Source organism: Musa acuminata, chromosome BXJ2-5, assembly GCF_036884655.1.
Source record: "Musa acuminata AAA Group cultivar baxijiao chromosome BXJ2-5, Cavendish_Baxijiao_AAA, whole genome shotgun sequence".
In the NCBI taxonomy this organism is placed as follows: domain Eukaryota; kingdom Viridiplantae; phylum Streptophyta; class Magnoliopsida; order Zingiberales; family Musaceae; genus Musa; species Musa acuminata.
Window position 1 is genome coordinate 14,758,878 of NC_088342.1, and position 15,508 is coordinate 14,774,385.

Genomic DNA, 15,508 nt, shown 5'->3' on the forward strand with positions numbered 1-15,508 from the left:
TAAAATATATTAATCGATTAGTACAATAATCACTATAATTTATCAATATGAATGAATAAAACATTTACTATCTTGCTGATTTACAATTAGTACCATCCATCTCGCTGAAAACATGTCACCACTTTAATCTTTCATCCTTTACTAACAATCTTCTTCTATGAAATACTAGGATGGATGTGATCTAAATTTATAGGGGTTTTTAATTAAAAATTTATACCTATTTTTAAACAAATAGACAGTTAATATTAAAAATATATATATATCATTAGATAATAATTACATTAGAATCTTACCATTAATTTAAATATATTGAAATTTAATTTTTTTATAGTTATAATGAAAATACATCTTCTCTGGAGTTATAATGCATCACCATAAGATGCCAATGGTTGCCACTAAATCGTAGGGCAAAAATATATTGTATGGAGCCATTAAAGGTGATTTTGTAATTGATATTGTAATTCTTCATTTCATCCCAAATGAACGATATGCTTACTGTAACTGAAAACAAAAGAAATTAATGGACAACATATAAAATATACACTCCTTTATTACCTCGAAACTACTCCACAAAAATAATAATAATGATGGCCAAAATTTTTTTTCTGGATTGTAGAACAACACGACAAAGTATGGACTCATAAATATTTAAAACCTCTCTATCAATTCAACTGAAGTCTTTAATATGTCGTCATAATTAAACTGAAGTCTTTAATATGTCGTCAAAATTCGAGCCCACCCTCTTTGTGACCTTTGGGCAAGATTTTTGGTTCCCTACGACTTTCGCAGACTAGAAAGAAAGCCTTTAATATGTCGTCATAATTAAACTGAAGTCTTTTCGATAAGATGTGATTCGCCAACCTGACGACAGCCCTACGATCCACCCCCAAATTCCTCCTCCGAGGTCAGACACGCCGCCGCCTCCACCCCGTGGCATCCAAGGAAGGGCTTTGTTTACTTCCATCTTCCGTGCTCGTTCGTGTCGTGTCATGGCGGCGCCCTCACCATCCACCTTCACCGTCCGCCGGCAGGAGCCCGTGCTAGTGCCCCCCTCCGAGCCCACTCCTCACGAATTCAAGCGCCTTTCCGACATCGACGACCAAGACGGTCTGCGTACCCACATCCCCGTCATCCAGTTCTACCGCAACAGCGTCCCCTCCATCTCGACGACGGGAACTGGAGGAGGACATCGCGACCCCGCTAAGGTGATCCGCGAGGCCCTCGGGCGAGCACTCGTCTCCTACTACCCCTTGGCGGGACGGCTCCGGGAAGCCCCCGGAAGGAAGCTGGTGGTGGAGTGCACCGGCGAGGGGGTCTTGTTTGTCGAGGCCGACGCCGACATCAGCCTCGAGCAGTTCGGAGAGGCGCTGCACCCGCCGCTCCCTTTCTTGGGCGAGCTCCTCCACGACGTCCCTGGTTCCGGTGGCATCCTCCACTGCCCCTTGGTGCTGATGCAGGTTACCCGATTGCTCTGCGGTGGCTTCGTCGTGGCGCTCCGCTTGAACCACACCATGGCCGACGGCGCCGGCCTGGGCCAGTTCATGAACGCCGTCGGCGAGCTTGCTCGCGGCGCGGCCGCCCCGTCCGTATCCCCTGTGTGGGCGCGCGAGCTCCTGGAGGCGCGCATTCCTCCTCGCATCACCTGCGTCCACCGTGAGTACGACCCTGTGCCGCCGTCCGACGCGAGGGGCCCCGCCACCACCATCGTCCCGCTTGACGACATGGTGCACCGCTCCTTCTTCTTCGGCAGAGCGGATGTCGCCGCGTTGAGGAGGTGCGTGCCTCCCCACCTCCGCGACAGATCCACCTTCGATATCCTGACCGCGTGCCTATGGAGGTGCCGCACGATCGCCATCAGCCCCGGCGACGAAGAGGAGGTCCGCGTCCTCTTCATCGTGAACGCGCGTGCGAAGCGCTTCGCCGGCTTGGGCCTGCCGGCCGGGTACTACGGGAACGCGATCGCCTACGCGACAGCGATCTCCACCGCCGGCGAGCTGTGCGCGAGGCCCGTGGGCTACGCCCTGGAGCTGGTGAAGGAGGCCAAGTCGATGGTGACGGAAGAGTACATGCGATCGGTGGTGGACCTGATGGTGCTGCGTGGACGGCCGCACTACAAGGTGCGGGGGTCGTACCTGGTGTCGGACGCGACGCGCTCCGGGCTGGAGCTAGTGGATTACGGGTGGGGGAAGCCGTTGTACGGCGGGCCGGCATGGGGCCGAGTGGCGAGTTTCCACTTCCGTTTCAGGAACAGCAAGGGGGAGGAAGGGGTGGTGGTTCCCCATTACCTACCCCGCACGACCATGGACAAGTTCGCCATGGAACTGCAGAAACTAATCGAGGAAGCTCGTCCGACGATGAGGAGTTCACTGTAGTAAAAACTGGGACGACGTACTGCAAATAATTTTGTTATCACTAAATTACTATTATTATTATCTGAATCGTAAATAGATAAAAAGTCACGAATAATAATGTGTTGTAGGTGATAACAGTCAAAGATTTTTCACGATAACAACTTTAACAACGTACGTGTTGAGGAAAATCTTCGTCTGTCGAGGGAAGAACATATATAAACATGAAGTATTGTGTATTATTTCATTTAATGTAATCTTCTTCTTCGGACTTGAGTTGGTAACTTATCCTCACACTTGAGATATATCTCATAGTTAGTCAACTTGTTATAGAGTTCTTCAAATGACACTGGTGAATCATATGTGCAACAGTATTTCCTTGTATCGTCATGAGATTGGACAAGAGACTAAGCATGCGAGCGCGGAAACGATTGGCACGGTGGTTTGCAACTTGCACCAAGCTTCGACAACATTGTCACATGAGTGGGGCTAGGGATCCAACGACCGAGGCTTGAATAGCTTAAAGGATGAGATGATCCTAGCGTAACCATAATTTGTGGTCCAGATTTAGTATTGGACTGGGTGCGCTTGAGATGTTGAGCATCGCCGGATGAGACAATCCTAGCGTAACCATAATTTATGGTTCGGATTTAGTACTGGATTTGGTGCGTTTGGGATGTTGAGCATCGCCGGATGAGACAATCCTGGCATAACCATAATTTATGGTTCGGATTTAGTACTGGACTGGGTGCACTTGAGATGTTGAGCATCACCGGTGGACAACGAAGAAAGCCATCGACATAGCCTAAAATATCATAGCTAAATAGTAGATTAGAGAATTGAGTAGTTAAGATGCGTAGTTATCACCTTTGGATAATTTGAATGGGATAAAAATTGCTGCATTTATGGAGATAAGGCCTGTATATGGGAAAGTACTATGGTTCCCTACAGGAATAATAATGGGAGCATCAGATGTAGATGATGAGAACATATGAAGGATATGTATCAATATGTGGGAGTAACTAGAAGTATGCAGTAATGACAATGATTAGGGAGGAAGAGGTGTTGGTGGCAAATGGGTTGTGGGTTGTTGATCAATATTGACAATGATCAATATTGTGTAAAGATGTAGATCTCTGTGCGCTACAGTCTCTGTGCAATAGTTCTACAGTTGGAAACTTGGAAATGGTTCCGGATGCTGCTTGTCGAGGTGAAGAAGGTAGAGTAGGGGACAACAACTTGAGAGAAGAGCATATCACTATTGATGTAGTTGCTGCGACTGTTGCGACAAAGAGGGCTGCTGCGGTTCTGCTTCTATAGGAAGAGGCAGAGGAAGGGCGATAGTAAAGAATACTGCTAGTGTAGGGAGGAGAAGAGGGCGTGGCGTGGTGGCCCTTGTTCAGCTTCGAAGGAGACCAATGCAATGATCCTGGAGGACGTCCGTGGAAGATGCCACTATTACTGCCACCTTTCGCCAAGGAAAAATGCCGCATCTAATGGAGATGTTAGGTGCGATCATGGCGAGAGCAGCGATGGAGTGGAGAGCGATTGAGATGGAGTCACGGTCCACGAGGCAATAGGAGAAGGAGCCGAGATTAGGTGACGTCGGGTCTACTCCGAGATGTTTAAAAGTGGTCTTAGCTCTGATACCATGATAGAAATAAAATAGAAAGAAGAAGATTGCATTGATTAAAATAATACACAATACTTCATATTTATATATGTTTGGAAGGGAGAATTTTCCTCAACAGAGGAAGATTTTCCTCAATAGATTTATGATATCTTATTATGTAGTTTTGGCTGTTGTTGAGGTTGTTATCGTGGGAGATCTTTGACTGTTATCAATGCCTTTCTATAGGGGACCCTAACTGACGATGTCTTCATGCACAGTCTCTTGGCTTCATCCACCCTCAATATCCAAAGCATATTTATAAACTACAAAAAATTACTTATGGACTTTGTCAAGCTCCAAGAGCTTGGTACATCGAACTTAGCTCGTTTTTAGGATCAATTAGCTTCATCAACTCTAAGTCTGATACCTCCTTATTTCTTTGTCACCAAATGACAATATATTATATCTTCTGGTATATGTGGATGATATTATTGTCGAAGACAATAATCTTATGAAAATCAAGGCATTCCTCAAGCATTTAGCAGATCGATTCTCCTTTAAAGATCTAGGAACCTTGAGCTATTTTTTGGGAGTGGAAGCAATATACACATCTTCCGAGCTCTTCCTATCACAACAAAAATATATTTAAGATCTATTATCTAAAATGAACATGCAAGATGCAAAGGCAGTTACAATACCTCTGTCTACTAGCGAGTCACTCAAACTATGTGATGGAAGCCCTACTACAGACCCAACTCAATACCATCAAGTCCTTAGCTCCTTATAGTACTTATCTCTCACTCGTCCAGATATCTCATTTGCAGTCAATAAATTATCCCAATTCATGCATCGACCATCTACTATGCATTGGTCTGCAGTCAAACGAATATTGCGATATCTTCACGGGACTATCAATGCCTCTTTTTTCGTAAACACTCCTCCCTTCATCTCCATGCCTTTGCTGATGTTGATTGGGCAGATAATTTTGATAACAGAACATCTACGTCGGGGTATATTCTCTTCCTTGGACCTAATCCAATAAGTTAGAGTTCCAAGAAGCAAAAGATAATTATACGTTCAACAACTTAAGCTGAATACCGTGCTATTACCATCACTGCTGCATAACTCAATTAGGTCATGAATTTCCTCAAGGAACTTGGCATCAATATCAACTATACTCATATAATATATTGTGACAATGTCGGAGTCACTTATCTATGCATCAATCCAGTATTCCACTCACGCACGAAACACATCGCCATCGACTTTCACTTTGTGCGAGAATAAGTTGTCAGACATGAACTACATGTTTCTCACGTACATACGGTTGATCAACTAGCGCCTACTCTCCCTATTTCTTCTCTCCCCATCTTTTATTTTTCCTTCCCTCCATTTTTATTTGTCATACTCTCCTTTTTATTTTTCCCACGAGCGGTAAAACTTCAAACAGCAAAAAACTTGAGAAATAATAATAATAATAATAATAATTACAAGACCCTAAACTCAGTTATCAAGTTCTTTAATTTAGTATGATAATAATTACGAGTCCTCACATTTTTAGGAAAAAGAAGAATTTCATTTTATGATTCGGGAGGACGATAATTCTGTGTTTGTTTGAGAGCGGTGCTTCACATCCTTGAGGTCTTTTCTAATCAATCGGCATTCCAACCTTTCCTTTTATAATAGTGTTCAATGTTCAATCTTCATCGTCGGATTGGTCTTCCATTCCTCCTCTTCCAAAGTCGGAATGATTCTCACCATCTCACCAACCCCTATGCAAATCCTTATAATTTTTTTATTGACCTCAATCGAATGAGTATCGGTAAGAGTTGAGGTTTCAATGGATTTAATATTAAATTCTATAAATTATTGAAGTTGGATCAACTCCCTAATCTCATATTTTATTGCTAATAAGCCTAACCCTACGGGTATCAAAGACTACAAACACAACCTTCTATAATATCGATTTATAAACTCTTGTATGAACTACTTATTAACATAATCAAATGTTTTATCTTATAATCTGATTATCCCTAAATAATATTTTTAATCAAAGGTAAATAATGATCAATTCTAAAGGTAATAATCATTTTATTATTTTTTAATTAGATTTGAAAAAGGCTTTTGAATCTTATCATTCAACTTGCCTACTCAATTTATACATTGGATTTTTTTGCTTATTGTCTTCTCGAGACAATAAGCTTTCTCTCTTTGCATCATTATCTTATCATAATTCATTAGCTTTCGTCTTTCTTTTGTCTCAAATGATGCCAAGTAAAAGAAAACTAAACTTTCAAGCAAAAAAAAAATTCTAAATCTTGTATAAACAATATGATGATACTGGAGCAATTTGAAACCCTCGTCCATCTCATATCAACCTCAACAAATTTAATGTTTATTTTTTAAAAAAATATACTTCTCGATCAAGCATTGCCCCGCTAAGAATCTATGAAGGTACTTGACCTAATTAATATCTTGATTCTTTTTTATATTTTGGACAATACCTTAAAACAAAATATGGTACAGGGGTATATGATAAATCGACCCTTATTCAATTTGTTATCGATTTAATCCTAACTCATCGACCGTTCTATCTTTTAAGTAAAGATTTTGTTTTTTGGAATTTCGATCCTAATGCTTGATTATTTTTTTTAAAATCATCAAGAATTATATTATCGCCGAAAGGCTCTTAATAATATTGATGGGAAACTTCACCCATAGTTGGTATAGATGTCCTAAAAACATCAGTAACCTAACATAACATCGGAAGAGGGATTTAGGTAATGGCCTCATCCACTCCCTTATCCCAAATGGCTCACTATTATTGTGAATGTGGACGCCAATATGATTTCTGATCTCATATGCTCTTTCTAACCAACGGGGATCAATCATGACTGTCTTACCACTTTGTTCCAATCCAGCCATCGTCGATCGATTTCGGAACTTGGTAAAACTATCGTGATGATATATGGCCCACCCCAACTCCTAATCCCGCTGGTTGTGTTGATTTAGATGTTTCTCCTCGTGGCACCAAATGTTCTGCAATGGGTGGAAGAAGGTGCTACTCTCCCCCAAAACTCTGCAACCAATCGTCAGATACCCTAAATGTGGCATCAAATGTTGTTGAAGCCATTGTTCATAGCATTAAGATGTTATCTGCAGCTTATTTTATGTCAAATTTTGCATATAACATTTAATATTACGACTCCAATAGTTTATAATATCCAAATCCATATAACATTAATACAATTTTTAAATACTTCAATAGTTTTCCAAGCATATGTCTCTCTTTTTCCTCAATAATAGTTTTAAATACTTTAATAATTTAATTTTAAATACATTAATAATAGTTTTCCGCATATCCTCAAAAATTTTAAGCAAGGAGGTATGGTATGGCCAAACAATCGCTTGGTAAGCATTGATAACTCACCTACCAGCAAAACTAATACAAGAAAATAATTATTCTAGAGAAATGGTAATTTAATTTAATGTACTTGGAGAAATTTCTTTTCCCAAGAAACAAGCAACTCTTTCGGGGTGATTGTATTCGTCCAAGAAACCTAAATTTTCTCAAGAAACAAGCAACTCTTATAAATACAAATGTGTGTGTATATTGGTGGTGCTACGTACGAAGCTCACTCGAGTCCTTAATGTGTCTTTGTTTTTCATTAAACCTGTTCAAGTATCGTAAAGAGATTAATTTCATTAAAAGATAGGTTCATTGCATCAAGAGGGAGATTCATTATATCATATCAAGAAGAAAAAATAAATTAAATATCTGACGAGTCAAATTGGTTATTGGTTAATGAAAAATTTTCTTAAAGAAAATGATTCATTTTGAATATAATTAATGTAATATATCTTTCGGGGGTTATATAAATCTCATATATTGGGTAAAAAACATATAGAATTTTTAAAATTGTAAAGAGTTTTCTTAAGAGAAATATAGAAGATCGAAGCTTGTTCTAATCGACAACTCTATCTCCTTTTTCCTTATCAAGATCAATACACGTGACGTTGATATGCAATCTATTTATTTTTGGGATTGGACAATCGATCGCGCCTCTCTCCGGTCCTTTATCTAGCCAACAACATTCTGGTGCTTGATAGTTTCATCTTAGCAACATTATTCTGGTGCTTGATTTGTTCATATAAGTGTTGGAGATTCATATTTAGATGCCACCAAGCACTTCAGATTGTTCATAGCTTATTTTAGTGTTCATAGCCATATATATATATATCCATCCTTTTAGTGTGCTTTTAGCTGACTGCCTCCATCCATCCATCCATCCATCCATCCATGTCATTACTTCTCCCGAGCTTGCCTCCTCTGGAATTATCGTAGCTTGTGCATTAATCAATCAATGGGTTGCAGAAACCCTTCATCTGCAATAATTAACCTTCTTTTACTTTCAATAGCAGAAGCATATCCCGTTCTACAAACACACCAAGTTATCTTCACTTACAAATGAATGAATACCCAAGTGCAATATACCAGTACTACACATACACACACACACACAGATATTGTACACACAAGACGACTAGCACTACTTCCATCATTTCCTGTGGCCAGACTGAGGTCTATTGCTGCCATTCTGTGTAGTCAAGATTCCATGTATTGAGAAGCTGGTGGATTTGTTTTCGTCTTATCGACAACTGCAAAGCATTTTCTCAAGTGATTAATGTTTGTCTAACTTGCAACACCACACCAACATCATACAACGATAGCCAGCAGCAGTCATGGACGTACCATTAGTCCCACGAAACTCCACTTCGCGCCATTCTTGAACGAAGGCACAGCAGCAGCACATCAGGTGTGAGAGGAAATCATCACATAAACCTCCCTAACAGGCAAATTTGTAACACAGAATCAGCCATACTGGATAACCTCTTCTCTGATATCATAATCATGCTCACTGCATCGTATGTGGAAAACTAGTATGCTGCAGATAGTCGAGCAATTCAAAAAAAAAAAAATTATTGATGATCGATGATTGTTTAACCATGTCCGTCTCAAATTGAAATGATGCATAAATTTAGATACACACATCAGTTCGATAGATTTAAAGTTCCTCATGTCTACAGAGACAACTTTGCTAGGTTGAATAAATATAACAGACTTTGGTCTGATAGCTTTCCGATTAACATCTTCTATCAAATGGAAATCCTGTATCCATCGAAGCAGAAGCATAATAATTACCGTAATGTTCAGCATTTTACGAAGCTTTCTCCTGATGCAACATGTGTAACAGCAACAGGATAAAACCAATGCATACGCCATGAAGTCATTGCATGCTTCCGCAGAAGCTGACACCACCAAAACACACGTCAGTGACATTATTCCACACATTCTTAATTCTTTAACTGCTAAATCGCATCCGTGTTACATTATCAAACCATGTAGCACAGCATTACTTTTGAAATTTCAAATCAGTGTGCTATATACATGACAAATATATAAACTTACTTCTGAGTCCGAGTTTATCCGAAAATTGCAGTTCAATACTAGAGGCTGCACCCTATTAATGCATAATTTTGGGTTGAATCATCTCTGTTCAAAATGCCATTCTGTTTGGCACGACTTATTAGATGCTAAGTTTAAAGAATCTTTGGCCGATGAAACACTTGCCAAAAATGAGCTTGTGCTTCAGAAGTTTGTAATGCAGAAAAGAAATCATAGTAGCATTATTATTTTCTTACAACTTTTGAAACATTAATCATACCTGACAAGAAATTCACATCCCTTGTTGTCAATTACCCGGATGTGGGTCATTAAATTCATGAAAGTGTTTAGATCTCTTAAATCGTCATAGTGGTTTTCTATTTGAAATATGGTCTATGGTGATATCAAAATACAGATTTGCAACTCCCCGCCGCCGCCACCCCCCCCCCCCCCGCCCCCCCCCCCCCGCCCAAAAAAAAAACTTAGTATTTCTGCATTCTACTATTTCCTATAATTAGATGCATGCAATCCCAGATTAGCTTTCTCCGAGAATAAAAATCCAAGATGAATGCTTCTAATATAAGAACAAGTACAACATCGACATACAAACATGTCTGTTTTTTGCCACCGAAGCGATTTTTGAAAAAGTCCCACAAGGGAAACAGCATGTCTTGATGCCTGCAATTTACCAACCAACCATAGTATGAATGTCAGATGTAAGAAGATGTCATAAAAAATTCAAATGTAAACAAGAAAAATGAAGTCTGTTGAATTGAAAAGAAATTGGTTCTTGATTAATATTTATATTTTGGTTTGATGATCTGCCCATCAGTAAAGAAATGAAATATCATGTATCACCCACTATAGACTGTTCGGATATGCCAGGATAAATTTGCTAGATATCTGAAGGCCATCTGCTGCTTATGGTTGAATGAATTTTGAATGTGAACGTTTTCTAACATGAGATTGCAATACTTGAGGACCTTCTTCTACCTTCACTTGGCCATGAAAACTCTCCTTAATGCTTGGGGAGTGTACATGTTAGGAGTTTGCATATATACCATCAGTTTGTTCTTTATTATAGTTAAATTTATGTCAAATTTATACATATCAGAATGTCATTACTTCTATTGTACAGTGTGTTTCACTTACTAGTTATTAGTCAGTCCTTACGGGGTTCACAGATATCAAAATGGTCGATGTAGGCATTAAGCAGTCACTGATTGCAGCAGCAGAATCTTTATAGGCAGTTGCAGCTACAAGAATTTTCTTAATAGTCTCTTTTCTCAGAGACAGAGACAACAACCATGGCCTATTGCACCTAAAAGCCAATCTATCATCAAATCTACCTTCAGAATTGATTAAAAAGGCAAAACCTAATTGTAATGCATTCCATGTTTCTCCATAAGGCAGAAAAAGGATACAAAAATGCATCTTATTATAATAGCAAATCAAAACATCAAATTATCTGAAGAAACAATGACTAACCATATTTTTGAACCTGGATACTACACCATCCATGTAGACTCTTTTCAGATCATATTCAAATCTGAGTGGAATTATATGCGCCATGGATGCATTAAGAAACATGGGAAAGAGGGAAAGTTTAAAGTGTACACTATCACGGAGGATCTGAAAGTTCAAAAAGCAAACATAAAACTATACAGAAACAGGAAACTGAACCAGAATATGATGCAGAAACCAAAAACTGACACTGTCAAATTAACAGTGTCAAGAGGGAAACTATCATCAAGATTCGTTATCTAGATCCACATTTATGTTAAAGGCAATTAGGAACGATTGAATGTAACCAGGAGATGGAACTAAAAATAAAATCCTATGGAACTAAATTTTATGAACCATTTCAGGGTGGATCCACACATTTAATGGGGGATAAATAATGGACATACTGAGGGTAGTAAAACATCTTGAAACTGGATCCTATATTCATCCAAAACAAGATAACTAAAGCTGATTCATTGGAGAAAAAAAAATGCAAACATGATCATAGGGACAATCAATTTCCACACCTACTCTATGTATCTACAAGAGTTGCAGGTGAAAATGGCATACACAAAAATGGCTCTGAGCAGCAACCGAGTAAATCTGAGTGCCATTCTTCATATCTGGATGATGCCTTATTTGAAAGCAAATCATGACCAGAAGAAGCTATAGATGAAGTTCTGCATGAAGTGCAAGATGTCATTAGATATTCTGATATTCTTATTCACAATGGCTGTTATGGATATATGAATGGGTACCCTAAATAAAATTAGGAATTTGTGAAGGACCCATGTAGCACCGACTCATGGAGCTGCTGTCTCCGATCATGAGGAAGGTTGGTGTCCTAAGCAGGCCATGAGTAGGTACAAGAAATATATTCATATTGTAAATTATATATTTCCCTTTTGAGAGGAAATGTGGCGGAAAGTACCTCACTTGTAAAATTATGTTGAATTATCAGTCTTAGTCAAACCAAAGGGTCGATGAAGCTAATGAATCATAGAGAGTTGAACTAATGGTTGTATTGACTGTAATTGCGTGTTTCTGCATATCAAGTATATTTTCTTTGTATAAGAAAGGGTATATAAGGTGACGACTACTCTTAAAATAGTAGTTCAAAGGTTAATGGATGTATAATTAGCAATGCCCAATTATTGAAGAAAAAAACAAACATTGAGTGGCTGGAACCAATATTTATGCATGGCAGTTATCCTTTTGCATGAGTAGCAGCAGAGCTAACCTTGATGATGCCTTGCAAGTGTCATCTTGCTGGCTGTAATATTTCCCATAAGAGGAATAATCTTCTTTGCCATCAAGGACATCAACAGATGCTGACTCCACATTTTCATAATTCTTCAGTTCTACGGTGTTCTCCGGGAACGCACTTGCCATAGTCTCGGTTAGTCCAAGCAATTGTTGGATAAGTTCGCATGCACCTACGTCCAGGTTAGTTTGTGATCTTTGAAGTTCCATCTGAAGCTTCTCATTTTCTTTCTGAAGAGCTTCATCAAATGACATGCTTGAGTCTGAACAAGAAAGAGACTTTTTGAGAACCATGCTCTGACTTTTGCAAGGAACTGGATTTAGCAGAACATCTTGCACCTTCCTGTCTTCTTCATCAAAGCTATATTCACATTGGTCCCTTTCAATATACTCCAATCTTTCCTGAAGGATCAAATCAAGCAGGACATATTCAAAAAATGACACAGGAATTAAACAAGAAATTCATTAGGTAATAATCCTCTCAGTTGATAGTCAACCAGCTATATATCCAACTAATATCTTCCGAGAACAAGTAACCAAATACTTTTATTTCTTTAGAGAGGATATTGTACATTGAGTGTTCAGACTAACTAATATCCTAAGAAACACAAGGGAATACCCGTAGCTGCTTATGGTATATGAGAAGCTCATACCCGACATCAGACTGTAACTGAGATGTAAACCAAGACAGAATGATATGATCACCAAACATTGGTGTTATATACACCACGAATTTTGGTAAAGTAATTTCTATGTATGAGCATCCGATCTCAGAATTTACCCATTCATCATGATCCATAACATTTGGGATTGCAACAACATATCTGAGAGACCAGAACAAAATGATAAAACAAATAGTAACCTTTCAAAAGAAATTCAGAAGAACACAAGAGGTATAATAAGAAATACATGGGATATTTCATTATATAAGGTGAAATCAATTGTATAGAAAGATCTTTATTAGAATCGCTAGTTGTACTTTGTCTCATGCACAATAGAAAATGGGTGATTCAATGATCGAACAAGTATAGCTTTTGCATAATCTCCGAGGGTCAAACTTAATATCCTACCAGGTGTTATTTTCTAAGTATTACTTAACGGTTTCATTGGCTCACGGTTTAACCAACTATTTCCTTTAACAAAGCTAAATGATAGGAAAAGATTCACATAATTGACCCCGAAGAGTTGAGATCTTAGGACTGACCTAATGCAAGCATAAGAGCAAGTCACTTTTGGTTTTTTGTCTTCTATTTATTCAACACATGATAGCAAAAGATGTCATTTCTATTTATTCAACGCATGATGGTAAAATATGTCATCAATGTGCCACAATCATATTGGGTACTAGCTTCTGGGAACCGATCAGTATGTATGCTAGAAATCATAGCCTACTGTACGGCAATCGCAATACCAATCGACCATTAGAATTATGCATTAGCCGTTTGTGACATATCAACAGCAGTCCCAAACACAAACAGAAATGCTAATTAGCGTCACATTGTTATGATTTCTGAACCAATTGAAAGTAGAATTTTCATGTGCCAAGATCAAATCTTTGAGATTATTAATAGTGACAAACTTTTAGATAGATGTAAATAGCATCATCGAAATTGCCCTAAATGAAGCATGTGGAGTTTAAATTCTGTGTCGATATTTTCAATCTGCTCATCTCAGCATCAAAGATGGACCATTGTCTACCAAATAGTGACTAAAATTGGCTTATCAACAAGGCAAGGCAAAAAGGTAGGACCATAATGGCTTATTGCTTGGTAATTATCGATAGCGAACGGGAGAAGAGCAATAACACGAGATCCATACCCTGATTCTATGTTTGTCGACAAGAGTGATCAGTGGAATCAGTCTCAAGTACCGATCGATCTCGCTCTGTGCTCTCCTGAACTGGTACACGATGTTCCACCCCATGGCCAAGAGATACAGGTAGCTGCGGTCCTGACAGCTGTTGACGAGAATGTAGGACCTCCTCAGGGCATCCTCGAGCTGCTCCAGCGGCTCGCGCGTCTCGGGATACCTCTTGAGCTCCGAGATCTTGAGCTGCTCCAGGAGACTGCCGATCAGCTTCAGGTGCTGCGCGAACCGCCGGCAATTCTTCTTGTGCATCCGCGCAACAGAGGCGGCCTTTACGATCATGCCGATCAGGCGGACGGCGTCGAGGCCGGTCAGCTGGACGACGTTGGCCACGTCCCCCATATACTCCCAAGATGACGCCATTACAAGGTCGAAACACCTACCTCTCAGAATTGAGCATCACTGCTGTAAGAGCAATGAAGATAAAACACATTTATCAAGCAGACGGAGTCCTTACAATCTGTGGATATTTCCTCCGACGACTACCACATTACAACAATATACGATCAATAACTTTTCCTTTGTCATTCTGACAAGACTAACATAGCAGAGGATGCTCGAATGTAAGCCTGAGGAGTCGGAGTCGGACCGGGAGTCGTTTACCTTTTTCTTTCACCTGGAGTGAGGCTTAGATTCTCATATGAGCAGGATTCCTCATCTGTGAATCAAAGAAAGAGTCCTCTACCTTTTTCTTTCATCTGGATCGAGGCTTGATCTTTTCTTTTGTCGGTGCTCCAAGAACCTAACCTCTTTGGCACTCGGAGGAGGAAGGATGTCTCCACCTTTGAATCAAACAAAAGGGCTTCTTCTTCGAAGATCAGATATCTTGAGAAAAATATACATCACAGCATTCTTTGTCTTCACATTACGGATTCCAACCCATCCTTCTCCACTGTGGTGGTGAGCAGGGGCTTGCTCTGACATTGCTTTGCGTAGAAGGGAGACAATTGTAGTAGTTATTGTATAACCTGTTTGCACTCGCTGCTCTTGAGAACACCGAGAGAGTTGGAGAGGAAGAGAGAGAGAGAGAGAGAGAGAGAGAGAGAGAGAGGACAAAAGAATCAAGTGGACACCCAAAAGAATTGGTGGGCAGCCATCTAACGAAGCATGACGAGGTAAATAAAAAGTTCGAGCGAGAATTCTCATGAAACACAGCTCTCGACACCAAAAAGAGAAGGGAGGAAAAGTGAGTCGATCGATGAATTTGTTTCAGCTGGTAACCATTTTCTTTTTCGCTTTTGTATTTGGTTTTGTCATTATGTATTTGCTTGTGGTGGTAGAAATCTTGTGGACTGGGATGCATAACATGTTGATAACAGTTTGGGTTCATGCTGGGAGGACGAGGACGTAATACGTTATGTGGTGGTTGGGCCGTCATTTTGGGTGGCATCAAACGCACACGTGGTTAGGACGATGATGTTGATAGGTTATGACAGGCGTCCATGTCACGATATATACGCCTCACCTGCT

The 15,508-nt window shown here is 39.8% G+C and overlaps 2 protein-coding genes across 4 annotated transcripts; one reads left to right on the plus strand and one right to left on the minus strand.

Annotated features, from left to right (window-relative positions):
- Positions 1-836: 836 nt before the first annotated feature.
- Positions 837-2,632, plus strand: LOC135612542 (benzyl alcohol O-benzoyltransferase-like). The gene has a single exon (XM_065108950.1). The coding sequence runs from the start codon at positions 990-992 to the stop codon at positions 2,370-2,372; it is 1,383 nt and encodes a 460-aa protein (XP_064965022.1). The 5' UTR covers positions 837-989; the 3' UTR covers positions 2,373-2,632.
- A 5,715-nt stretch (positions 2,633-8,347) lies between these two features.
- LOC135612543 (cell number regulator 13-like) lies at positions 8,348-15,221 on the minus strand. Of its 3 annotated transcripts, none has more exons than XM_065108951.1 (7): positions 13,991-15,219; positions 12,150-12,574; positions 11,480-11,589; positions 10,013-10,084; positions 9,164-9,270; positions 8,714-8,807; positions 8,348-8,619 (listed from the first exon to the last, which is right to left on the minus strand). In XM_065108951.1, the coding sequence occupies exons 1-7, from the start codon at positions 14,399-14,401 to the stop codon at positions 8,567-8,569; spliced, it is 1,272 nt and encodes a 423-aa protein (XP_064965023.1). In that variant the 5' UTR covers positions 14,402-15,219; the 3' UTR covers positions 8,348-8,566. The 3 variants fall into 3 exon arrangements, 2 of the variants coding, with proteins under 2 accessions (XP_064965023.1, XP_064965024.1); XR_010486994.1 differs by having other exon boundaries at positions 8,575-8,619; positions 10,017-10,084; positions 13,991-15,220; XM_065108952.1 differs by lacking the exon at positions 11,480-11,589 and having other exon boundaries at positions 10,017-10,084; positions 13,991-15,221.
- Between the last annotated feature and the right edge of the window lie 287 nt (positions 15,222-15,508).